General features: G+C 38.9%; 1 protein-coding gene across 5 annotated transcripts in view; it reads right to left on the minus strand.

The window, feature by feature from the left end:
• LOC137048196 (oxysterol-binding protein-related protein 3-like) overlaps positions 1-25,966 on the minus strand; it is a 159,801-nt gene that overhangs the window by 16,693 nt on the left and 117,142 nt on the right. For all 5 annotated transcript variants that reach the window (XM_067426240.1, XM_067426239.1, XM_067426237.1 and 2 more), the window contains 2 exons: positions 8,927-9,077; positions 8,631-8,757 (listed from right to left, as the gene is read on the minus strand). In XM_067426240.1, the coding sequence (XP_067282341.1) occupies positions 8,631-8,757; positions 8,927-9,077 (278 nt within the window). The remainder of the gene's footprint in view (positions 1-8,630; positions 8,758-8,926; positions 9,078-25,966) is intronic.

The raw sequence follows: 25,966 nt of genomic DNA on the forward strand, positions 1-25,966 counted from the left end.
ACGCCCTCATTTTACGCCATGGACAAACAGAAGACAGCAAAGAAGCGAAACTTCTCAGACGTGGAGATCGGGCGCGTCTCAATCATCTTACTAGTCCACTAGTCAGGGCACTGATGAGGACATAAACAATGGGATGACGCCCTGATCAGTGCCCTGACTAGTGGACTAGTGAGATGATTGAGACACGCCCATTGAGACCATCACCAGGGAAGTGGAAAAAAACGAAATTGTTTTATTTGGGAGTTTAAAGTCTGGGATTAAAGGCACCAAAAAAAATAAAATAAAAAATATGGACCTAAATTACAAGTACTGTTAATAGTGTGGGGGTTAAGAAGCGCACTCCAGCAGTTTAAAGCTGTTTGGATGATAAAGTACCTATCACAATGCTTTATATTACAGAACATGTTTTGAAACAATTAGCATTTAATTTCGTATCACGGCACATGTGTACGATATGATGATGATGTGATGTGGAGTAGCCTACCATTCATTCACATTAATAGTTGCATAATTTGTAAGATTCTTTTTATATATTTTTTTAATGATTTGTATTATTAATGACGCTAATTGTTATTTAGAAAAGAAGAATGCCGTTATTATTTATTTTATTATTATTTAAAATAAGAAGAATGTAATTTTTAATATTTTATCAGTCTGAATTATTCAGTCCCAGTCCGTGTGCAGCTGCAGCACAGGCTCGCAACTGGAGGAATACATGCCTCAAATGCTTTGGTAGCACAAATTAAACATTGAAGTCTACGTTGCACAAAAATAAACATCGAAGTTTACTGTTGTTGTTGTTGTTTTTTACAGTGGGTCATAATATAGCATATCTTTGTCAGTGCGTTTTGTGGTGTTAGGAATTGTTTTTCGCACTAACTGAAACATGCGTACACCACCTCCTGAGCTGGCGTAGGATTTGAGCGTGCCGCACGCCAACATCCATATTGATAAATCCCAAAGTCACCGTGGTTTTGGGTGTAGGCTGGAAATTTGGTGTACGCACTTTTGATAAATTAGGGCCATTGTGTAAGTTTGGTTGTCCTTTGTTCCTTTTCTCGTAGGTTGGAGTTAGCGTGAGTGACATCCTGATCACTGATGATCTACACCTGTGCTAGAGCTGATGCCGGCAATTATAAGCAGCTCCCTTCAGTAATCACAGCGCACGCTCTCTCCCCTCGTGCCAGTTTGGTCGCTGTCTTCATTATTGTTCTGTTATGGTTTTGGTCGTGTCTGTTACTTTATATATATATGCACTCTTACTTTAATACATGTTATGTCTTTGTGCATCTAGCAACGTATCATCTTTGTACAACGTATATTGTAACGTATATTTTGGGGGAAGTATGTCTAATCTCGCAGAAGATTTTATTAGTTCTCCTTCTGAAGTGTTACTTGAGTCGTTAACAAAAGATCAGTTGTTTGAAATTGCGGATCATTATGAAAGAGAACTTGTAGATAAGAGGTTAAAGGAGGTTACTATTAGAGAGACAATTAAAACATGTTTGATAGAACAAGCTATATTAGTTGAAATGTCTGATACAGCTACTGCTAGTCAAACTAAACCAAATGTTGGCTCTTTCACTTTTGAACAGCAAGAGAGGTTGTTGCTGTTACAGCTTGAACATGAGCATTTAAAATTAGAAACAGAGCGTGAAAAAGCTAGAACTGACCAGACAAATATAGAGCTGCAGAAATACAGCTTGGACTTGATATGAGAAGGCAGAATAAATTATGGTTTAGACGATTCTTTTCAGGGTGATTCTAAAATATTTGACACTGTGGGAAACTTGCGTTTAATGCCTAAATTTAACGAACGAGATCCGGATACATTTTTTATCTTGTTCGAACAGATTGCGGAAGCAAGAGGTTGGCCCTGTAAGAAACGTACACTGCTTTTACAGTGCGTGCTTACTGGCAGGGCTCAGGATCTTCCACTCGCAGACTGTAATGATTACGACACTGTAAAAGCAGCAGTTTTAAAGGCGTACGAGTTAGTACCAGAAGCGTACCGACAACAATTTAGAACATTTTCCAGCGGTGTTAATGTTGCTCATGTTGAGTTTGCTAGAGAGCTCAGTACTGCATTTAATCACTGGTGTATGGCATCTGAGGTAACCACATTTGTAGAGTTGACTCAATTGTGCTAGAACTGTTTAAAAACTCTGTACCTGCTCATATTGCGACCTATATAAATGAGCAGAAGGCTGACACAGCTGCTAAAGCAGCTGAATTAGCTGATGATTATGTTTTAACGCACAAGAGTTTTGAGTTTCGGAAAAGGGATGAATTTTTTGAAGATAAAGATCGTATGTCCAGAAATTTGTCTCTGATCTGTAATTACTGCCATGGTAGTGGGCACTGGAAAAGTGAGTGCCCTGTGCTTAAAGCCAAGTAAAGGTGGAAAAGCTCCTCGCGTTAAACCAGCTGCTCTTGTGGCACCTGTATTAAATCCTGTTAATTTGTCGTGTGAAGGATTTCCTAAAGCAGGTAAACTTTTAAAAAATGATTATGCACCTTTTATCACCTATGGTCATGCGTCGCTAGTTGGTATAGAGACAAAAGTTCAAGTGACAATATTAAGAGATACAGGAGCTTTGGAATCTTTTATATTGCAAAATATGTTGTCATTTTCATCTTCGAGTGACACTGGTACTAGTGTTCTTGTTAGAAGAATTGGGTTGGATGTGTTGTCTGTTCCTTTACACAGAGTAACATTGTCATCTGAGCTTGTGAGTGGTGAAGTTGTGATTGGAGTACGTCCGTCATTGCCATTCTGCTGGCTTTGGCCTTGGTTAAGCGAGTGGGTGACTTACACACACTCTCAGTGAGTCCTTCCTGTCTTGAGATCGGGCACAACAACTCCAAGGTTGTTGTCAAACTGAGACATGGTCAGATACCCAAAGTGCTATCAACTCCTTTCAGAACACAGGTCATTACACTGCTTCCATTACCCACATCTCAGAGAAAAAGACGCAAACCTAGTCTGCCCAGTCAGAGCATTGAGATTGTATCTAGAGCGCTCCACCCCCTTCAGGTAGTCGGATCAGCTCTTCATTTGCTTCGCCGGCCTCACTAAAGGTTGTGCTGTCACGAAACAAAGACTCTCACACTGGATAGTGAATGCAATCTCGCTAGCATATAGGTCTAAGAACCTAACCTGTTCTATAGGCATTAAGGCCCACTCCACTAGAGGCATTTGGAGGTCCCAGCTTTTCTCCGTCTAAAGGCTCTATCTGGAGCCCTGGCAACACTATTGCTTATATTGTGTTTATATGATACAGTCATTCATAAGCACCATTACACTGTACCATAGATCTGACTGTGTCCGGTCAAGTGTTTAACGAACCGACTCTTCCAGTTCTTTTCATTCCCCTTATGAAGCCCGCCTGTGTCGGTCTCTCTAGAGGTTTTTTGACTTTCCCTCATTTCAATTGGGGATTTTGGGTCAGTCAGCACGCACAGCGATTTACATTGTGTTCCCATACGCAATATGAGACCTCTCGATAGGGAACGTACTCGGTTACTTTCGTAACCTTGGTTCCCTGAGAGAGGGAATGAGTATTGCGTTCCGCGCCGTGCTTCTCAGGTATCGCTTCAGTCAATTTTCAAAAACCTGATACCTATGGTGAAACAGGGTCTTATATAGCCTTCAGTATGCTAATTTAAGTCTTTCACCGGTCTCTCTAGAGCGCCCCCATTGGCTCGCTCTCCTCAGCCGCCTCTCCAAAGATTCCTGCAGTTGCCGCGGCCTGGCCGATCAGTGCGTTCCTCGCGACATGCTATTGCCGTGCAGTGACAGTGGCGCTTTACATAGATGCCTTTATATAATAAAGTTTTGCTTCATATTCCCTAGAAAATAAGTTTTCCCCATATGCAATACTTGTTCCCTCTCTCAGTTCCTCCACAGGTTCTCCTCAAGGGTGTGTACTTTCGCCCCTGCTTTTTATTTTATATACCAATGATTGTAGTACTACATTAGGTAAGAGATATATATTGAAGTTTGCGGATGATACTGTTATTGTGAGCCTTTTAGCAAATGAGGAGACATCGCATGGTTCTGTGGTGGAGGACTTTGTTTCTTGGTGTACAAACTGTGGCCTAAATTTAAATAAAGCTAAGACCAAGGATATGATTATAGACTTTGGAAAGTTTGTTATTTCTGTTTCTCCTACTGTAATTAATGGTAGAGCTCTTGAACTGGTGGATGAGTATAGATACTTGGGTACAGTGATTGATTAGTCAAGCTCGCATCAGCTGACTGTCTACCTATATGGATTCAATGTCTATCACAGCATACATATATAAGCTCTTTCAGTATTATCAGCAGCTATCGCAGTTCTCTGGAGCTCATTACCCTCCTCCATCCCCAGCTCCTCCTCTCGTCCAGACCAGTCAGAGTAAAGCTTAAAGTATTTGTAAAGATTTGAAGGAACTCTATTGAATACTAATGTAAATATAGCTGCAAACAGCAATACTGGGCCAAGCGCAAAGATGATAAGGGTGCGTTTACACTTGTCATGTTTGGTTTGATTAAAACGAACCCTGGTGCGATTGCTTGGTTAGTGCGGTTAATTTGAACATATGTGAACGCTGCCATCTGAACCCTGGTGCGGTTCGAGTGATATATGAACACAACACGGACCAAAGAGATGTAAACTAAATGAACCAAAAACAGGACGTAATGTCACAAGATGCAACGCTACAAGTCAGCTGATCTAATGATGAGGAAAGATCGGTATATCCAAAATGAGTAACGTTAACGTTAGAGGGCAAACGTGGAACAACGAGGAGGTAAGTGCCTCATCAATATTTGGTCCGAGCATGTCTCGAAAATGTTAGAACGCACAAAAAGCACACCTGGTTCTTCTCATCAATGGACCTGTGCTGCCCATTAGCCGGTACAGACGATGGAACTACAGTCTCTTTTGCAGCAGATCTTTATTTCTTGCATACAATGGAGGAAATCCAGGTGCTGTTTTGAATGTTTTGAACATTTTATGAGCTCTTCAAGAGTTCTCAGCTGGTAAAAATAATGCCATATGTACACGCATAAAATGATCGCATTTAATCCAGCACACAGCATTGTTTTAAATTTTTTGTAACTCCTACGTCATATAAGCCGACCAATCAGGTTGTGACTGTCTCCCAATGCCTTTGGTTCAGTAACTTTAGGTTCGCTGTTAAAAATGCCAGTGTAAACGCTAAGCAGACCAGGACTATATGTTTTGTTTTTGTTCTCTGGTCTGGACGAAACAAACCAAACTAACCGAACTACAAGTGTGAATGCACCCTAAGCCATTTAAGACCTATTAAGGCGATTTTAGGCAAAACAGCTGTAAAATATAAATGCTCCAATAATAATGATTTAATGGTTTATCAATTTTAACTAATAAGTCGCACTGTTACAAAACTAATGTGGTGTATTCAGATTGAGGTGACAATGACATGAAGTTTTAATATGTCAAAGTAAGTAAGTAAGTCAGTAAAATGTATTTGTATAGCACTTTTCATAGATAAAAATCACAAAGTGCTTCACAACAAAAATAGGAAATACACAACATTACAGTTCTAGTCAAAATAAGTAACAAAAACAATAAGTATAAATGAAAATAAACAGAAATACACAAAAGACCAGCCAAACCCTACACTCTAGATAAAAGCCTCTTTAAATAGAAGAGTTTTCAACTGTGTTTTAAAATGTTCCACTGAGTCCAGGCAGCCTAAGGAAGAAGGCAATGCATTCCACAGTCTAGGTGCCACAGCTTGAAATGAATGGTCCCCTCTTGTTTTAAAATGTGTGTGGGGGGCAACTAAAAATCTTTGACCTGTTGATCTTAGACTACGTGAAGACGTACGCAGCTGTAACAGGTCAGAGATGTAACAAGGCACCTGTCCTTGTAGGGCTCTAAAAGTAAGAACCAAAATTTTAAAATGCATTCTAAATTTCACTGGTAACCAATGAAGGGAAGCTAAGATCGGTGTGATGTGTACTCTTTTACTGGTGTGGGTTAAAATCCTTGCAGCAGAATTCTGGACAGTCTGGAGGTGACAAATCTTTCTTATTTAGACAAATAAAAAGACTGTTACAATAGTCTAAACGTTGATAGACAAAAAACATTTTGTCTATCAACACAAAACCCATTACTATTTGTCGGCATGGTCTGAAGACAATACGATTCAATTTTGGGGAAAATTGGACAAACGGTCTAGGATGAATTTGAAAAAGTAGGTTTTTAACAAATAAGATGGAGGACAGATAGATTTGCCAAATATGACAAAATTGGTATCTATGTTTTTAGCATGAGCTAAAGATTATATAATGGCCAGTTTCATTACAATAGGCTAATATAATAAGTTATTAGCATTTTTGTACAATTTGTTATAACTTTTGAACACATGGTGGTGCTTTCTGAGTACTTTCAGGGTATGATGCGGAATACACATACAGAGTTTTGTAACGAAGCACTAATGCATTCATAAAATACAGCACTTTTAGACAAAATTCAATATGGCCAAAGCCCGAAGTTATAAGCCAAATTAGGTTGGACCAGTAGGTGGGAGAGATACAGTTTTAAGTGTATTTTTTTCAAACGCTACATAACATTTGTTCACGCGTTTATCAAAAACGATTTGACGAATCAATTTTGACAATTTTTTGAAGGGACAAGTGAAAGAGAATTTTACTTGCATGGCAGACAAAAGCCTGATTAAAATGCCCATAACAAAAAATAACTAGTGAATCACCAAAATGCAAGAATGATTGTGCATTTATTAGTGTAAGTGGCGATCGATAGTGGATAATAATATATAATGAACTGACGATAACAAGTTCGCGCTGTTGACGCTCGTGCAGCCTCTCTAGGAGAAATTATAATACACAAAAAAAAATTGCTATAGTGACAGTTGGGACTATCCACTATCTGTGTGCCAAATTTCACAACTTGAAATTTCACAACCCACAAGCGGTTCTATGGGATTCCATAGACTTAAGAGCGGAAGAAGAAAGAATAATAATAAGAAGAAGAAGAACAACAGGAATGGATACAATAGTGACCTAAGCACCTTTGGTGCTTGGCCCCTAATTAATGTCCAATAAAGGCTGGATTAAAGCACTTGATGTCATTTTTTGATTTTCGGTGACCCTAATTTAAACTGAGAGCTATTTATGGTTAAGTTGTTAAAACATTATCTAACTCTTTATATATAAGCTCATTTAACAATAACACTGTTGCAGTGACAATGAATGAAGAACTAGTAACTAGTTTGCAAAGTATTTATAAGTGCATTGTTACTGTACACTTAAAGTGTTACCTTTACCTTTAAACCTCTGTTTACTTATTTTTTGTATTTTGTTTGTTATATGGTTACTGATTATGTTCACCAGTAACGTGTTTAGTTGCTCATTTTCACGTATACCCTCAGTTCCCTTGGTTCATTGTCCTTTATTGTCCTCTCTTTTCCCTGCCTGTTTAAAACATTAACTTTTTTCCAAACAATAGCTGTGTAGGAGAAAAATACTAAATTTAGTTTGGGCTCATTTTTGTTCAGTTAACACTAAAACAGGCAACGTGAACCACGAGTTACATACTCTTCAGTGTCTTGTTTGGGGCATAAGAAAGATATATCTTCATCAAATCCTTTTATCATTTAACATAGCCTGGCCTGTCTTGAGTATGTATGTGTGGCGAGGGGGGCGTGGTTCAGCGAGGTCTGCAGCGGGAGAGAGAGCCGCCGGACGAGCGGTAAGTGAGTGGGTTGGAAGCAGATTAATAAACTCAGTCTCTTGTGTGTCGCATCAACAGTCCGACTCTCTCTCTCCCCCGTCTGCGGTTCCACCGGTGTTTTGTACCCTCTCCGCGCCCATTACTGGAACAAGAGACAGGTGTTATTAATCTGCTTCCAACCCACTCACTTACCGCTCGTCCCGCGGCTCTCTCTCCCGCTGCAGACCTCGCTGAACCACGCCCCCCCTCGCCACAGTATGATTTGTTTCAAGTTTTCTGTAATCAGTTCGTCAACCTGACCTAAACCCAACATGGACGCCTATTAATTGTGAACAGTATCTTAAGATGTGGAAAAAGAAAATTAAGTTATATTTTGCTCATGCTGTTATTTACCGCATTTCGAAAAGTATGACTCATTATAAAAGTAATAACTCCCAGTTCACGTTGCCTGTTTAGGGTATAAAAAAGGATTATCCACAGTATTGACTATGGTTATTCAAGGTAAACTGGACTTTTACAACCGACCCCCACTCGTCACCCCAGAATTCACAATAATGCAAAGACCAGTACAGGGAGCCCAGTTAAACTTGAAACACCATTCATTGTCAACACTATGGAAAATCCTTTTTTTTTTTTTTTTAAATACCCTAAACAGGTAACATGAACTGGAAGTTACAACTCAAAATTAAAACTACATCAAATATATATTTTAAAAAAATCCTTTGGATATGTTTTACTTCAGTCCAGATGAAATAAGAAGTGACATGAAATAACTGTTTGCCGATCATTTTCTAGTCGTGCCTGTTTAAAGGTTTAGAAAACCTGTGAAACTAAAAAGTTATAGTAGTATAAATTACAGCAAAAGGTCAAAAGCATAGTTTCTAATAATTACGGACCACATACCTTTGGTCTGGACGGAAGCGAGAGTCTGTTGGAGGCAATTTATCTTTTAGATCAGGGGTCAGTTCATTGAGCTCTCTGGCAAACTGGGAGAAGCCAAAGTAGTCACAGTGATCATCTGGTTGAAGATCTGTGAATTATGATACAGACATCTCTTGAATATAGATATCTCTTAACATCCAACTAAACAATAGTTTGCAAAGTTAAATCAGGTTCTAATAAAACTAGATCATCATTCTTCATTCTGTAAAATAATGTCATGACCTTTAATGGCAAGTAATAATGGCATGTTCACTCACTGGGCTTCCAGATGCATTGCGGGTTGGGAAAGGTATCACAGAAAATGCCTTCATGCCATGATCCACCAAAGCGGTGCAGAACTCTGCCAGCACAGTCTAGTACAGTGCCCTGTACTTCATTCTTGCCACTATCTTGACCCCAATAACGCGACTGAAAAAAAAAGAAAAAAAAAAGAAGACATTTGGGTTATTATATACAGGTGCTGGTCATATAATTAGAATATCATCAAAAAGTTAATATATTTCACTAATTCCATTCAAAAAGTGAAACTTGTATATTAATTCATTACACACACTGATATATTTCAAATGTTTATTTCTTTTCATTTTGATGATTACTACTTAACTACAACTAAGGCAGATCCCAAATTCAGTATCTCAGAAAATTAGAATATTGTGAAAAGGTTAAATATTGAAGATATTTACCGCCCTCCAGGTCAATTGGGCACCTTTGTTGAGGAACTAGATGTGCTGCTATCCTCATTCCCACAGGATGGCAGCCCACTTGTAATCCTTGGTGATTTCAACATCCACCTGGACAAACCGTATGCTTCGGATTTTCACTCCCTTCTATCTCAAACTCCTGATCACCTCACACACCCACAAATATGGCAACCAACTTGACCTCATCTACATACAAAATTGCACCACAGAAAACATTTTGGTCAAACCCTTACACTTCTCTGATCATTACGTCATCACATTTAATCTACATCTTACTACTCGTGTACCGCCACTTCCTCTACTAGTTAGTTTCAGACGAAACCTACGTTCTCTTTCTCCCTCTCACCTCTTCTCCGCTGTGTCATCCTCTCTTCCGTCACCCACACAATTCTCCTCTATGGTTGTCAACACAACAACAGACACTATGTTCTACTTTAACTTCTTTTCTAGATAGTATCTGCCCTCTATCTTCTAGGCCAGCACACTCTACTCACTTTAACCCTTGGTTAACTGATGTTCTTCATGAACTCCAAACTGAGAGCAGCAGAGAGAAAATGGCACAAATCAAACTACCCATCTGACTTAAGTAAGTATCAATCTCTGCTCTCTGCCTTCTCAAATGATGTCCATGCATCTAAATCCTCATATTTCCACAACAAAATTAACAGCACCTCAGACACATGCACACTTTTCAGAATTTTCAACTCTCTCCTCTGTCCCCATCCACCACCTCTCTATCTGCAGACGATCTTGCCCATTTTTTCACAGATAAAACCACAATCATCAGCAGTCATTTTCCACCTCCACACACACACGATTTTAAATCAGCCACATCCACAGCCAAACATTTTCTCTCCTCCTTCTCTACACTCACTGAGGCTTAAGTATCTAAACTTCTCCTCTCCAGCCATCCCACTACCTGCCCTCTAGATCCCATCCCCTCACATCTTCTACAAGCCATCTCCCCTACACTCTTACAAGCACTCAGACACATCATCAACACATCTCTCTGCAGCACCTTATTCCCTACAACATTCAAGCAGGCTCTGGTAACCACACTTCTTTAAAAAAAAACACTTTAGACACATCACTTGTAGAGAACTACAGACCGGTCTCTCTCCTGCCATTCATAGTGAAAACACTTGAATTAGTTGTTTTCAACCAGGTCTCATCTTTCCTCTCACAGTCTAATCAACTGTATGTCAGGTTTCAAAAAGGGCCACTCAACTGAGACGGCATTATTGTCAGTTAATGAAGCCCTGCGAATAGCAAAAGCTGCTTCCATCAGTCTTTATCCTCATTGATCTATCTGCTGCCTTTGACACTGTAAATCATCCTATTCTTCTGTCCACCCTCTCATCACTGGTCATCACAGGGACTCCACTCCACTGGTTTGAGTCCTATCTCACAGGTAGGTCTTTTAAGGTTGCCTGGAGAGGAGAAGTATCCAAAGCACATCAACTGGCCATGGGGGTTCCTTAGGGCTCAGTGCTTGGACCTCTTCTCTTCTCAATTTACACGACATCATTGGGACCCATCATTCAGGCACATGGCCTCATATCATTGTTATGCTGATGACACACAGCTCTACCTCTCATTTCAACCAGATGATCCCACAATACATGCACAAATCTCAAGCTGTCTGGTGGATATTTCTGCATGGATGAAAAAACATCACCTGCAGCTCAATTTAGCAAAGACTGAGCTGCTCGTCTTCCCTGCTAATCCGACCCTACAATACGACTTCAGCATCCAGCTAGGTGTAATCTTTGATGACCAGCAGTCCTTCAAAGACCACATTTCAAAGACAGCTCGGTTACGCAAGTTTGCGTTGCTCAACATCAGTAAAATCAGACCGTTCCTTATGGAGCATGCAATACAGCTTCTTGTCCAAGCCCTGGTAGTTTCTAGACTATTGCAATGCGCTTCTGGCTGGACTTCCATCATGTGCAATCAAACCGCTGCAAATGAACCAGAACGCTGCGGCACTTCTTGTCTTTAATGAGCCCAAAAGGGCGCAGGTCACCTCTTTTCATCTCTCTGCATTGGCTATAACTCGCTGCCTGCATTAAATTAAAAGCTTTGACTCTTGCTTATGGATCTTCCACAAGCTCAGCACCCGCATACTTCCACTCACTCCTACGAGTCTACACCCCCACCAGAAGCCTTAGCTCAGCTAACGAGCAGAGGCTTGTGGTACCATCACAGAGAGGCATGAAATCCCTCTCCAGAACTTTTTCATTCATTGTTCCTGGTTGGTGGAACGATCTTCCGTCCTCCATATGCACGACAGTATCACTCGCTTCATTCATATGACAGGGTAAAAACTCATCTCTTCCATTAGCACTTAATCTTATCATAAAAAAAAACAACTAAACTCTTCCTCCACTACTTTTTCTCTTTCCCCTCCTTTTTTGGTTTTTGCTACTCTGAGTGGTATACAAATCTTTGTATTTAGGGCACTTTTTGCATTTCTTTGCCTCTTCATGACTTGTCGCTTCCTGTACTCCTCAGTTGTAAGTCGCTTTGTAAAAAAGCGTCTGCTAAATGCATAAATGTAAATGTAATAAAGACACCTAGTGCCACACTCTACAGTCCCTGACAAAAGTCTAGTCGCTTATCTATTTTCTAGAAATACCTGATATTAACCTGACTTTTAATTAATTAATTAATTGGTGTTAGAAATAGCTCATATGAAAAGCTAAAACCCTCCCAAATGATGTTTAATGCACTGAAATAAATAATCTTCATAGGAAAAATATTTATCATTTAATCAAGACAGAAAGGCAAGACAAAAGTTTTGTTGCCTATACAGAAATTGAACAAATTTACTGCAAATACAAAAATATGTCAGCAAATTAAGTTGTGGTGCTGTGAGATCCAAATTTAATATCTTGTATGACTTTCATGAGCTTGAAGGACTGCATCCATACGGTTTGGCAAGGATTCATACAATTTATTGATGAAGTCATCAGGAATAGCTAAGAAAGCAGTCTTGCATGCCTCCCAGAGTTCATCAATATTCTTTGGTTTCGTCTTCCATGCGTCCTCTTTCATCCTACCCCACATATGCTCAATGATGTTCATGTCTGGTGACTGGGCTGGCCAATCCTGGAGCATCTTGATCTTCTTCGCCTTGAGGAACTTTGATGTGGAGATGGAAGTATGCGATGGAGCACCGTCCTGCTGCAGAATTTGGCCTCTTTTATGGTTGGGAATAAGAGATAGCTAAGATTTCTTGGTATTTTAGACTATTGATGTTGCCTTCCACCCTGCAGATCTCTCGCACACCCCCATACTGGACTTAACCCCAGACCATGATTTTTCCACCACCAAACTTCACTGTTTTCTGGGTGAATCTCGGATCCATTCGAGCACCAGTAGGTCTCCTGCAATATTTGCGGCGACTGTGGTGTAATTCAACAGAAGATTCATCTGAAAAATCTACCTTCTGCCTTTTCCCGAGTCCATCCTTTTAGCAGGCTGTGGGCCTTGGCAAATGCCACACGGTTTTTCAATTGACTTTTGTTTAGTGCTGGCTTCTGGGCACTGATTCGACCATGGAGGCCATTTCGAGACAGAATCCGACAAACTGTTCTGGTTGACACAGGGACTTCAGGTGACCAGGTCTCGTGGAGCTCTGCTGCAGTGGAAAATGGGCTGGCCTTGGATTTTCGAGCCAAAAAACGGTCCTCTCGAGCAGTTGTCTTGCGGGGTCTGCCTGACCTGGGCTTGTCAAAAACGTCTCCAGTCTCTTCAAATCTTGTTTTTATCCTCTGTACTCCACGCTGAGACACATTGAAGGTGTCTGCCACATCAGCAGTCGATCTGGTCTTCAGCCTCTTGATAATCAAAACTTTAGTCTAGGGTGAATCTTAGGCATGTTTGCAAAGGTCTAGTTGCAGTTGATGAGAAGGTCTAGCGTACTGGGGTTCTTTTTATACACACTTGAGACCTAATTGATCCAATATTAGTCACAGGTGAAGCTCACATGACAAGGTGACAACACTTATGTCTTTGCAAAAAATGACTCAATGGGCTTTACCAAGCTGTGAATATTAGAATATCTTTGAAAGTTTAGTTTTTCACTGAAACATTATCACAAAAGCTGGTGGGATTAAAATGAGCCATTTCTTGTAAAAAAAAATCTTGATTAGAAATATATTTCAGCGGCCATTTAGGTCAATTTGTACACAAGCGACAAGACTTTTGTCAGGGACTGTAATCAGCTAATTAACTCAAAACACCTGCAGATACCTTTAAATGGTTACTCAGTCTAGTTCTGTAGGCTACACAAGCCTGCTGACTTTAAATTTGTCCAAAAGACGACCATTGAAACCTTGCACAAGGAGGGCAAGACACAAAAGGTGATTGCAAAAGAGGCTGGCTGTTCACAGAGCTCTGCATCCAAGCACATTAATAGAGAGGCGATGGGAAGGAAAAGATGTGGTAGAAAAAAAAGTGTACAAGCAATAGGGATAACCGCACCCTAGAGAGGATTGTGAAACAAAACCCATTAAAAAATGTGAGGGAGATTCACAAAGAGTGGACTGCAGCTGGAGTCAGTGCCTCAAGAACGACTACGCACAGACATATGCAAGACATGGATTTCAGATGTTGCATTCCTTGGGTCAAGCCAATTTTGAACCACAGACAGCGTAAAAAGCGTCTCGCCTGGGCTAAAGACTAAAAGGACTGCTAAATAGTCCAAAGTTATGGTCTCTGATGAAAGTAAATTTTGCATTTCCTTTGAAAATCAGAGTCCCAGAGTCTGGAGGAAGAGAGGAGAGGCACACAATCCACATTGCTTGAGGTCCAGTGCAAAGTTTCCACAGTTAGTGATGGTTTGGGGTGCCATGTCATCTGCTGGTGTTGGTCCACTGTATTTTCTGAGCTCCAAGGTCAATGCAGCCATATACCAGGAAGTTTTAGAGCAATTTATGCCTTCTGCTTCTGACCAACTTTATGGAGATGCCGATTTTAATTTCCAGCAGGACTTGGCACCTGCACAAAGTGCCAAAGAAACCAGTACCTGGTTTAAGGACCATTCTTAATTGGCCAGCAAACTCACCTAACCTTAACCCCATTGAAAATATATGGGGTATTGTGAAAGGAAGATTCGATAACAGGGTACATACAGCAATCCTTAAGTTAAATTTACTACTTTTTAATACCTTTTTTACTACCTTCAGAATATTTTTTAAAACCATCACGACACTGAATTGCAAGAGTTAATCAGCGACCTTTCTATTATTTATACTGATTTTGACATATATAACAAACAAAAAAGAATGGATTTAGAATCGACACCAGGAGGAAATCTGTTATAAGTTATCATTTAGACACAGTAAAATAGATCTCAACATTCACAAAGGTCGGTTAAGGAGAAGCATTACTGCATACACATTTGATTTCAATTAATAATTGGTAATTCAGTAATTAAATTATTTAGTGTTTTTTTATCCAACAACAAAACCTGAGCCAAATATTACATTTCTATAACTGTGATAAGTTGTTAAATTTAACAAAATACTAAAAACTAGTGCTGTGAATCGATTAAAAACTTTAACTAGATTAATCACGCATTTTTTTCTGTGATTAATCGCAATTAATCGCAATAAAAAATAAATGTTTTTGTATGATTTTAATATATTTTTTAATATAATAATTTCACAGTTAATCAAATTAATGTAGAAACAACATAAAGACAGTATATTTTAAATACTTGTTTAGATGGCATCTTTTTGTGAATGAAGGCCAGTAGCCTATTACTGATATTAATAGGCCTACAGCTACTGATTTTTTTTTTTTTACATTTATTATTAGGCTTCAAAAATATAACAGTTTTTAATTTAAGTCAACTTAAAACAATGCTAACATAAACCCATAATAAATGCCATGTTTACTCCCGCCCTTCCGGTCTTAACAGTTAGGAAATATACAGAAATGTAATAAAGTTATCAAAGTTATATATACAGTCTGCACTGCATAAACTATAAATTAAATAGTTAATCCTTATTAAAGCTACAAAAGTTATTTAGTCAAGAGCAGCGAGTCATTTTCTCTGTTCCCTTTGTTCTTTAACTTTACTGACAGGAAGCTTTATTGGCTGCGGTCCCTTTAAGAGCAGACAGACACGCGGATCTCACTGTTTATACTGTCTATGGATCGCGCCTCATTCTCTCACAACTCTTTTTGTTCATTTTAGACTTTATATAAATAATTTAAGATTGCTCTTATGAGGACAGTTGTTGAAGATATGCCTTGAAGCAAGTCTAAAATAAAACGTAAGCCACTTCTGTTGAGTGCGCAGTGTTCTGAGATGATGCCGAACGACCACTGAATATGACGTCAGCATCAAACACGCTGAGACGGAGACGAAAGATCTTTGATTGTGTGCCCAGATATGCTAAAGCCCATATTTAAACGAACTAATGCGAACGCAGATAGAATTTCAATCAGAATAGGACACCTGATAGTCTGAAAAAATAATACCTAATTTGGAAAAAAATAATACCTCTGAGGCCACATTTAACACTTTTAATGGCCTTAAATTTGACAATTTGGATTGATCACTTTTTAATACTTTTTAAAACCCCGCGGACACCCTGGATAAGCCAGACCCAACAATGCAGAAGAGCAGAAGGCCACTATCAGAGCAACCTGGGCTCTCATAACCATAGATATCCATAATAAGGGCTAGATATCTTACGGCGGAGTCAACATCGTCATCACCGGCGGCCATCTTGTCACAGGCAGGCTTTCTGTTGGGCTCTGTGGAACCTGATGTAAGGTGAGTGATCTGTACGAAGATAAATACTCTTATCTCGCTGAAATCTTGACGGATTTACAAATGGTTTGGTTTCTTACAAACGTTATTAACATGGCTACAAATCTGGATGCTTTAACACGTTGAAATTGCAGCTTTTAATTTCGATAAACGACTTAATCGTGCAGCTTGTGTATCACGGCTAACTTACATGCACGTTATCAAGGCTGAGACCACAATCGAGCTGTTCAATTATATAGGTTTATTGACACCAATAACGATTTTATGACAACCAATCTTTTGTCTAGTTAAAATAAACTTAGTTTGCATGGTTTTTTTTGTTTAATAAAAAAAAATTATATTATATTTTATTATAATAGTGATATTCTTATTATAAAAGCATATATATATATATATATATATATATATATATATATATATATATATATATATATATATATATATATATATATATATATATATATATATATATATATATATATATATATATATATATAAGGGGTGTAACGATACGCGTATTCGTATTGAACCGTTCGGTACGAGGCTTTCGGTTCGGTATGCATTATGTACCGAACGGTTCTTGGACTAATTCATTAGATCTGGAAAATAAAAAAGTGTGTGAAATATAATAATATGCGTTCAACAACGTAGCCCAATAACCAAAACGACATAACAGCCAATGCCCCTGACACCGCCGACGTGAAAAAAACAAAAAAACAAACAAATATGTTTTAGGCTGCTCAGTCAGGTGCTCGCTTACTCAGTAGGCTACGCGCTGAATGCTCGTCGCAAAATGGCTATTGCGTTTAACAAACCAGAAATAGAAGATCCTCCAATAACCAACAGGTCTGGTGTTTGGGTGAACTTTGGATTCTTTGTAAGCTATGAAGGTGTTGGCAAGAGTGATGGATAAAAAAACAACGGTATGTCGCATTTGCTGATGGTACAGCAGCAGGAATAATTCATGTCATGTCAATCAACTCATTTACGTCGACAACAAGACGATAAAAAGAAGAAACAGCCACAAACTATCCCCGCAGCATTTAGACAGACATTTCCAACTTATTCAAATGGCAAAAGACATCACCGCGGCGAGTGGTCCATTTATAGCCGCGGATATGAGACCTAACGCCCGTTTCACACATACTCCGTCTGCAGTGCGTGTGCAGTGCGTATTTTTTTCAGTACCCATGTTAACGGATTACAGCTTTCACACTGCACGCGGATCGGCGGATGCAGTCCGTCAGTCCGTTCCAGGAGCGTTGCATCTGCAGCAGTGCACGGATCGTTTTCGTACCTTCCTTCTTTCGAGTCTATTTTTTGCTGCGCTGCGTTGCTGCATTAAAGCGACAGAACATTGTTCGCATTAAAATAAACATGTACTGACGCGAAAATCTAGTAATTTCACCACAGATGCATATCATTAAAATATACTCGTTTCAAAGTCAACACATGGCTTTTTTTTTCTCAAGTAAAGCAACAAAACGACACCTTACCTGGCATTTAGGTTAAAAAAAAGTGCCATAATGGAGAGCACTCGTACTTTCTTGGAGGTGAAAAGCAAAGTTCTTTTTGACCTGCAGGATTTCTTCTAAAAGGGTGTAAAAACGAAAGAAAAGACGAGAGTCGGCTGTTTTTGAATTGACTATTGTACGTTTCTAATTTAAAATGTTTGTGATTTAAGGCTATAAACTATGTTTAAATGTTTTGCCACTTGTGTGAGCTAAATCTAAAGTATATAAATATGAATAAATGAATTTAATAAAATGTTGTTTAAATGTAGTAGGCTAGGTAACCTGACTTCTATTAAAGAGTAAACAAAGAGAACTGGAATTCTGACGAGGCATGTTCAGTAAAAACTTTTGGATTTTAAATAAAAAATAATGAATAAATGCTGTGTTTGTGGTGTGCAACAGCGGATCAGTTGCGGACTGCAAACGCAGCATATGTGAAAGCACTACAGGGTGTGGGGCTCCTGCAACGCACACGCAACGCAACACGCACCGCACACGCTAATGTAAAGAGCTAATGTCTTATTCCTGTAACTAAATAGAAGATGGGTAAAGTACAGCTCCATCATTGTTCAATGTAAAAAAAAAAATTCATACTTTGTTAGTTTTAATTAAAAAAATAATTAAAAAAAGGTAATTTATCTGCCATTTTTTTCTTTTTGCTGTATCTAAAACATACCGAACCGTGACACCAGTGTATCGTATCGAACCAAACCGTGAATTTTGTGAACCGTTACACCCCTAATATATATATATATATATATATATATATATATATATATATATATATATATATATATATATATATATACCTAGCTCTGGGAAAAAAATCCAGAGTAAAAAGAAAAAATCCAAGATATATATATATATATATATATATATATATATATATATATATATATAATATAATTTCTCATGTTGCCATTCGGTACAGTTTTAGTAGCCTATATATTGATTTAACATAAATACCTTTTTTATTGCACCTGTCTGTTCTGTTCAATGTTACTTTCATATTAAAGTCCATGGTTATAATTATTCATAAGTATGTAGTGTCATAACTACAGCTCTGACATTTATAACAAACGAAATAGTTTGAAAATCGGTTAAAAATTGAGAAAGCTATGGTTATTTAAAAGTACATGCACCATTAAAACACTGTTACGAGTGAGCGAGCTGCCTGTGACAAGATGGCCGCCAGTTGCGGACGGTGACCTCCATTGGCCAACAGCGCGCACGAGACATCTAGCCTTTATTATGGATATCTATGCTCATAACACAGACTGATCGATTCAATGCCATGCCGCATTGCTGCAGTAATTCAGGCAGAAGGAGCCCCAACTAAGTATTGAGTGCAGTACATGCTCATATTTTTCATGTTCATACTTTTCAGTTGGCTAATATTTCTAAAAATCAAAAAATATTTCTCTTTTTATTTTCCGAGATACTGAATTTGGGATTTTCCTTAGTTGTCAGTTATAATCATTAAAATTAGAAAGGAATACAATTTTAAAAAATATCAGTCTGTGTTTAATGAATATAATATACAAGTTTAACTTTTTGAATGGAATTAGTAAAAAAAAAAAATCAACTTTTGGATGCTATTACAATTATATGACCAGCACCTGTACACATTTCTGACGATTTCACTTGAAACTGGCAATCTGGTCTTAATTGTACACAATGTTTCTTGGTTTTACAGTACCCTGCAAATAGTAAGAAAAGATCTACGGTCGTTATCAAATAAAAAACAGAGACCCAAAACCAACAAATACAAGCCACATATCAGCAAACCCTCAAAATATACAAATCACTATTAATTAGGGCTGTAACGATTCACTCGTTTTCTCGATGCATCAATTACAAATCCTGACGATGCATATGCATCAATCTTGAAACATGTATTTTGAATGGTGAATCGTTAATTTCGGGCCGATACTCGGTCAAAAACGCTAAGAATCAGATGAATCGCGATTCAAAAATGATTCAGTGCTTTAAAATAAACATTTGATTATATCTACTACAAGTGTGAATTAATAGAGACGCTTTGCTGCGTCATCTGCGTGCCCACAGTCACAGCTGATGATGATCTTGTGGCGAGGGGGGCGTGGTTCAGCGAGGTCTGCAGCGGGAGAGAGAGCCGCGGGACGAGCGGTAAGTGAGTGGGTTGGACACCGATTAATAACACCTGTATCTTGTTCTAGTAATGGGCGTGGAGAGGGGATAAAACGCCAGTGGAACCGGAGACCAGGGAGAGAGAGAGTCGGACGGTTGATGCCAGAGACACTGAGACTGAGAAACCGGAAGCGCCGACCCGAAAGTGATCATTGTTGTTTTGAGTTGACGGAAATCACACGCTGAGTGTGCCGCTGAGTATTGAGATACTAAATAAAAGAGAAAGCATCAACCGTCCAGCCGACCCCCGTGTCCTCTTCCTTCCTCACACTCACGAACTTGTTACAGATCTCCTTCACAGACGCATGCACGCGCTCTTTACCGCCTTCAATGGATTGCGCTCGCGCTCCTTCCGTAGCTCATCTATATAAAATACTGAAGTTTTAGGGAAATGGGTCATACCTGAGCATTTGAAATAACACCCCGCTTAATCAAGGATGCACATTTATTGCATGGACGGAGCAAACACATTTGTAAGTGTCTAAAATGCATGTGCACAGTTCTGATATAGGCTACATGAAATTTGACTTAATATTGTTTAACTGACTATATGAAGCAAACAGCTAAAGTAACTACAACATTCCCAACACTGAAATAAGAGCGTGCAGTTTATCTATCAATCAGAGGCACATTAAAGTTGCGTCCGATAGCCTACTAAGCAACAGTCAACACCGGAGTGTTTACTTCAGAATCAGTATCATAAGGAAAATGTTCCGTATAAAGAGAACAAAGAAGGCTTTTCTTTCTATTCCGTGAAGGAAAGTTAGTTTAGGATTAGCTGGAAAAGTGCCTGATATTTCTTCTCCATGGAAGCATTGCAAGTTTAATGCCTGGAACACTTTAGTAATGTAGCCATTAACTCAATAGTTAGCATTAACAATACTTTTAAAGCTGTTTTAAATTGTGGCTTATTTAAATGTCTACAAATGCCATTTTATATAGGCTAGGCTATTAAATTAAAGTGTGTAATGATAATAATAAAACAAAGTAATAATATGAACTAACATTAAGAAGTAACACTTTAAAGAAAGGTTCATTAGTTGAACTAACATAAAGAAGTAACACTTTAAAGAAAGGTTCATTAGTTAACAACTAATAATGAACTGCACTTATGAAGCATTTATTTATCTTTGTTAATGTTAATTTCAACATTTCCTAATACTTTATTAAAATCTTGTTAACATTAGTTAATGCACTGTGAACTAACATGAACAAACCCATGAACAGCTGGATTTTTATTAACAAAGACTAACAAACACAGTAACAAATGTACTGCTCATGGTTAGTTCATGTTTGTTAATACATTAACCAATGGTAACTAATGAAACCTTATTTTAAAGTGTAACTGTTTTTTTGTTTTGTTTTTTGGTAACACTTGACACAATGTTTCATTAGTTAACATATAGTTGGTTATAGCATATATGGTTAACATTAGTTAACCATAAACCAACACCTCTGTTCAGCATTAGTTCATCTTTTGTTAACATTAGTTAAAGGGGGGGTGAAACACTCAGTTTCAGTCAATCTCATGTCAATCTTGCGTACCTATAGAGTAGTATTGCATCCTTCATATCTCAGAAAAGTCTTTAGTTTTATTATATTTATAAAAGAAATATGGGCTGTCCTGAGTCTTTCCGGAAAAAAATGAGCGCCTGGAGGCGGATCGTGTGGGCGGAGCTAAAGAATGACGAATGTGCAAAGCAGTGACGTCCTCAAGCGTGGAGAAACCCTTGCTATCGATCTCAGCTAATAGATATGATCCAGAATCTAATTCGGAGGCTGAAATAGAAACAGCAACAGCAGGACGTCCGTCTCTGTGGTATGCAGGGCTTGACATTAACACCCGCCAACCCGCCAAATGCGGGTAAATTTCAGCTGTGGCGGGTAAAGCTACCCCCACTAGCCACTTTGGCGGGTTGAATATAATGAAATGCGAAGCCAAATGAAATGCGAAGACCGTCGTATCACAAAATTAAAATTGTCTTACAATTCTTTATCGATCAACTTGCAGTAAGTGAAGGCGGGATAGGCGGAATCGCACTGAATGACAACAGAAGCGCGCAAGCTCTGTTACGCACAATCAGTTCTCCTTGTCAGTGTTGGACAGTAGCATCGCTACATTTCTGAAGATCAAGCTCAAATTGGAAACCAACTGCCAAATCGCGTTCACATTCTATGTTCCTTTCTGCCTCGCGCAGACACGCACAGATGCGAGCAAGCCTTTCAAAGGACTCCTTTGGCAATGAGCGCTGAAAGACGGGTTCGTCGCGTGCACTGGATACGCGCACTATCTAGTAGTTGACGTTTGTTTCCGAGCGCTCAGTTCGCTATTGCACGCGCGTCATCTGCCCGGTGACAAAAGAGAAATCGTCTTCAAGTTTTAAAAGAATCTATTGTGTCTCTTGAATAAACACCTCTTATTAAAAGCATCGGGGTCCAGCCTGGCCACCTCTTGATATGAACGAATGAAACTTTTCCATGGAGAACACACGTTTAGTTTTTTGCCATGTTGGTACTGTTTGGAGCAGGTCTTAATTATTTTTCTACTGTAGCTTACTTTGAGCTGAGTTGAGTTGTAAATTAACTTAGTTTCCTGCTAAAGTGCCCAAGTCTAAATTGAGCATAAATGCAAACACATATCATACACATAGGCTACAGATGAGCATACACACACTCTCAACACCTGGTTTTGTTAATATTATAGATCACGTTTTTTTTTTGCCAAATCGATTTCGAAAATTTTTGAATAGCCTAACTGAAAAAGTATCCATGTCTCTCTGCTTGAATTTTATTGATCACAGAGATAGCGTTGATTGGAATGAAGTTGGTTCAATGTAAAATTAAATAAATAAAAACTAGCTTAGATGTAGTAAACTACTTTTGCCAAGTTGCTGTAGCTTAGCTTGCTACATTTCCTATAGGGGGTAGTAGTTTCAGTGTAGTGAAGCTTAATTTAACGTTGAGTAGGCTATCTCACTCTGCATGTGAAAGTTTGAAAGGGTTTTAAATCTTCAAAATCAAGTAAAATGACTCAAAATCAAGTAATTTAGGCATGCCAAAGTCAACTTTAATCATATAAAATGTAATTTCCAAACTGCAAATTGTGGCCAGTGAAAATGCTGAGTGGCTAGTAACTTTGGAAAACCACTAGCCACGGTGGCTGGTGAGCAAAAAAGTTAATGTCAAGCCCTGGTGGTATGTACTGTATTTAGTGACCTGTCAACATTTGTGTGTCTTTACTCACAGTTTATGAGGACATGATTCGGTTTATGGACTATTGTATGCGACTAACGTAAACCTTTGCAGTAGCAAGCAAAACGGTTTTGCACGTCAGACTAGTGTAACGTTAACTTATATATAGAACAACAATGGAGTCCGTTAGCACATTTGAATGACGAAGCACGCGATCGTGTCGTTTACTGATGTTTACTCACGCGAAGATAAGCAAAAGCATAGACATTTGAAGCAGTTTTACTCATCGGCTGCTTCCAAAGCAGGACCGAACCTTTATCGCTGGGGCCGCTCCGTCCAAAACACACTTCTTGGAGTGTGGAGATCCACTTTGCAATGCAACTGAAGCAATGTTGTGAAGCTTCCCGTCATTTCTGCTTTCAAATTGGTTCAAATGCAGCGCTGCCTTCCCGGAATGCTGTGCTGAAGCGTTGAAGTCGCTTAATGTCAAAGTGGAGGAATGAAGTGGAGCGCGGCGCGGACTATAACTAACATAAGTTTTCACGGACGACTGGATCTGCAGCTTGAGAGCAGCATTTATGGACATGCATTTCCTCTCTCGCTCTAGTCACGCGCACGCGCAACCTACTGGGAGACAGGCCCATACGGCCCATACAAGGACCTTCCGTTCTATTAATGTCAAGCTGAGCCATACTCGAAAAAAACTCTCCGAAACTTGTGAGAAACCGGAAGGAGTATTTTTAACACAGAAATACTCCATCAAACGTCCAACATTAGTTTTTGAAACATTGTCTATGTTTAGGATGCAGTCCAAGCCTTTAACAGTGTAAAAAGCTCAGTATGCATGAAACAGCATTTCATCCCCCCTATAAATCCAACTGTTCATGCTTTGTTCATGTTAGTTCACAGTGCATAAACTAATGTTACAAAGATTTTAATAATGCATTAGTAAATGGTAAAATTAATATTAACAAAGATAAATAAATGCTTTATAAGAGCAGTTCATTATTAGTTCATGCTAACTTATAAAGCTTTTTTAAAAGTGTTTCCGGGTTTGTTGCCCACTCTCTGACCTCTGAAGGCCGCTGTGTAATTCACACCCTGACTGAGACACATTAGGGGAAGCATTTTAATAATCCTATGAATGCATATAAGAAAATATAATCAAATCAAATTAATCGAATCGTATCGAATTTTAATGTGAATCATCTCGAATCGGTCTGAATTGGCAAAAATCGTTCTTGAATCGAATCGAAAACCTATGAATCGTGAATTGAATCGATTCGCTGCCTACCCAAAGATTCACAGCCCTACTATTAATACAGAAAAAAGCTGATCACATGAAAATAAAACTAAAGATCGAGGAGGCAGTCGATCAATTCTTTTTGGGAATTATGGAACAATTTAGACAATTCCAAAAAAGCCAGACAACTTCCAATCAATGACCAAATAAACCAACCCTCACCCAAAAACATCTAACCTCTCGATTACATAACCTGAAACGCACTATAAAAGACCAGCTAAACCATTTAAATCAGCCCATAGCATTACATGAACTGACAGACAAGATGAAATCCCTATAAAACAGAAAATCCTGCGGCATGGATGGAATATCAAATGAGTGGCTGAAACACAGCAGCCCCAACCTGAAAGATGATATTCTAAAATTATTCAATCTCACATTAAAATCAGGACACTTTCCTGAGATATGTAAAGAAAATGAAATTACTCAATTTTTTAAACAAGGCGAGAAGTACGACCCACATAATTATAGGGGCCTTACAGTGAGCAGTAACCTGGGAAAACTCTTCTGCTCCATTATTAATGACAGATTAGTACAGTTCATTCAAGAACACAAGATTTTAAAGAACTGTCAAATTGGATTTATGCCCAATCAGAGAACCTCAAACCATGTCTACACACTAATCCAAAAACAAGTTCATAAAAAAAAGAAAGAAAAAAAAGGGGAAAATATTTGGCTGCTTAATTGATTTAAAAAAAAAAAAGCCTTTGACTCAGTATGGCATAATGGACTTTTTCTAAAACTTATACAAAGTGGAATAGGGGGAAGGATATTTATAACGGGAACAAGTGCTGTGTCAAGATCAACGACAGGCGGACTGATTATTTCGGTAAGAATAAAGGAGTCCGTCAAGGCTGCAGCCTCAGCCCGACTCTCTTTAACATCTTTATTAATGAGTTGGCATCAGTACTTGAGAAGTCCTCTAGTCCTGGTCTGACCCTCGAGGACAGACCAATCAAATTCCTCCTGTACGCGGACGACCTTCTGCTGCTGTCGCTTCATGAAGAGGGACTGCACCAAAGCCTCTCGGTTCTGGAGCAGTACAGCAGCGGCTGGGCCCTACCAACGTCACACATTATAATTATTTGGGTCTCACAATCTCTGCTTCTGGAGAATTTGAGATGGCAATCAAAGATCTGACTGATAAGGCACGCAGGGCTTATTACTGTATAAGAAAATCACTGTTCAAATTTAACCCACCTATAAAACTGTGGGTGAAAATTTTTGATAGCATCATCAAGCCCATTCTTTTTTATGGCTGTGAAATCTGGGGCCCTAAATTTAAATCAAACTATAAATTATGGGATAAAAACCCTACTGAAATGTTCCACCTTGAGTTCTGTAAGAACATCCTGGGACTTCACAGAAATGCCCCTAGTTTGGGCTGCAGAGCAGAACTGGGCAGATTACCTCTCTTATCAGAGATCCAGAAGAGAGCGGCGAAGTTCTGGTTCCATCTGTCCCGACAGACGCCTACCATCACTACGCGCTCACATACAGGGCAGAACATCCAGAGAATGACCCCTTGCATTATTTAGTGGGTAAACACCAACTCAATCCAACAATTCGGTCAAAACTCACAAAAATTTAAGAAATAGGGAGCGCCTTCTACCGCTCACGTGCTCAGG

The sequence above is a fragment of the Pseudorasbora parva genome, chromosome 19 (genome assembly GCF_024679245.1).
Source record: "Pseudorasbora parva isolate DD20220531a chromosome 19, ASM2467924v1, whole genome shotgun sequence".
In the NCBI taxonomy this organism is placed as follows: domain Eukaryota; kingdom Metazoa; phylum Chordata; class Actinopteri; order Cypriniformes; family Gobionidae; genus Pseudorasbora; species Pseudorasbora parva.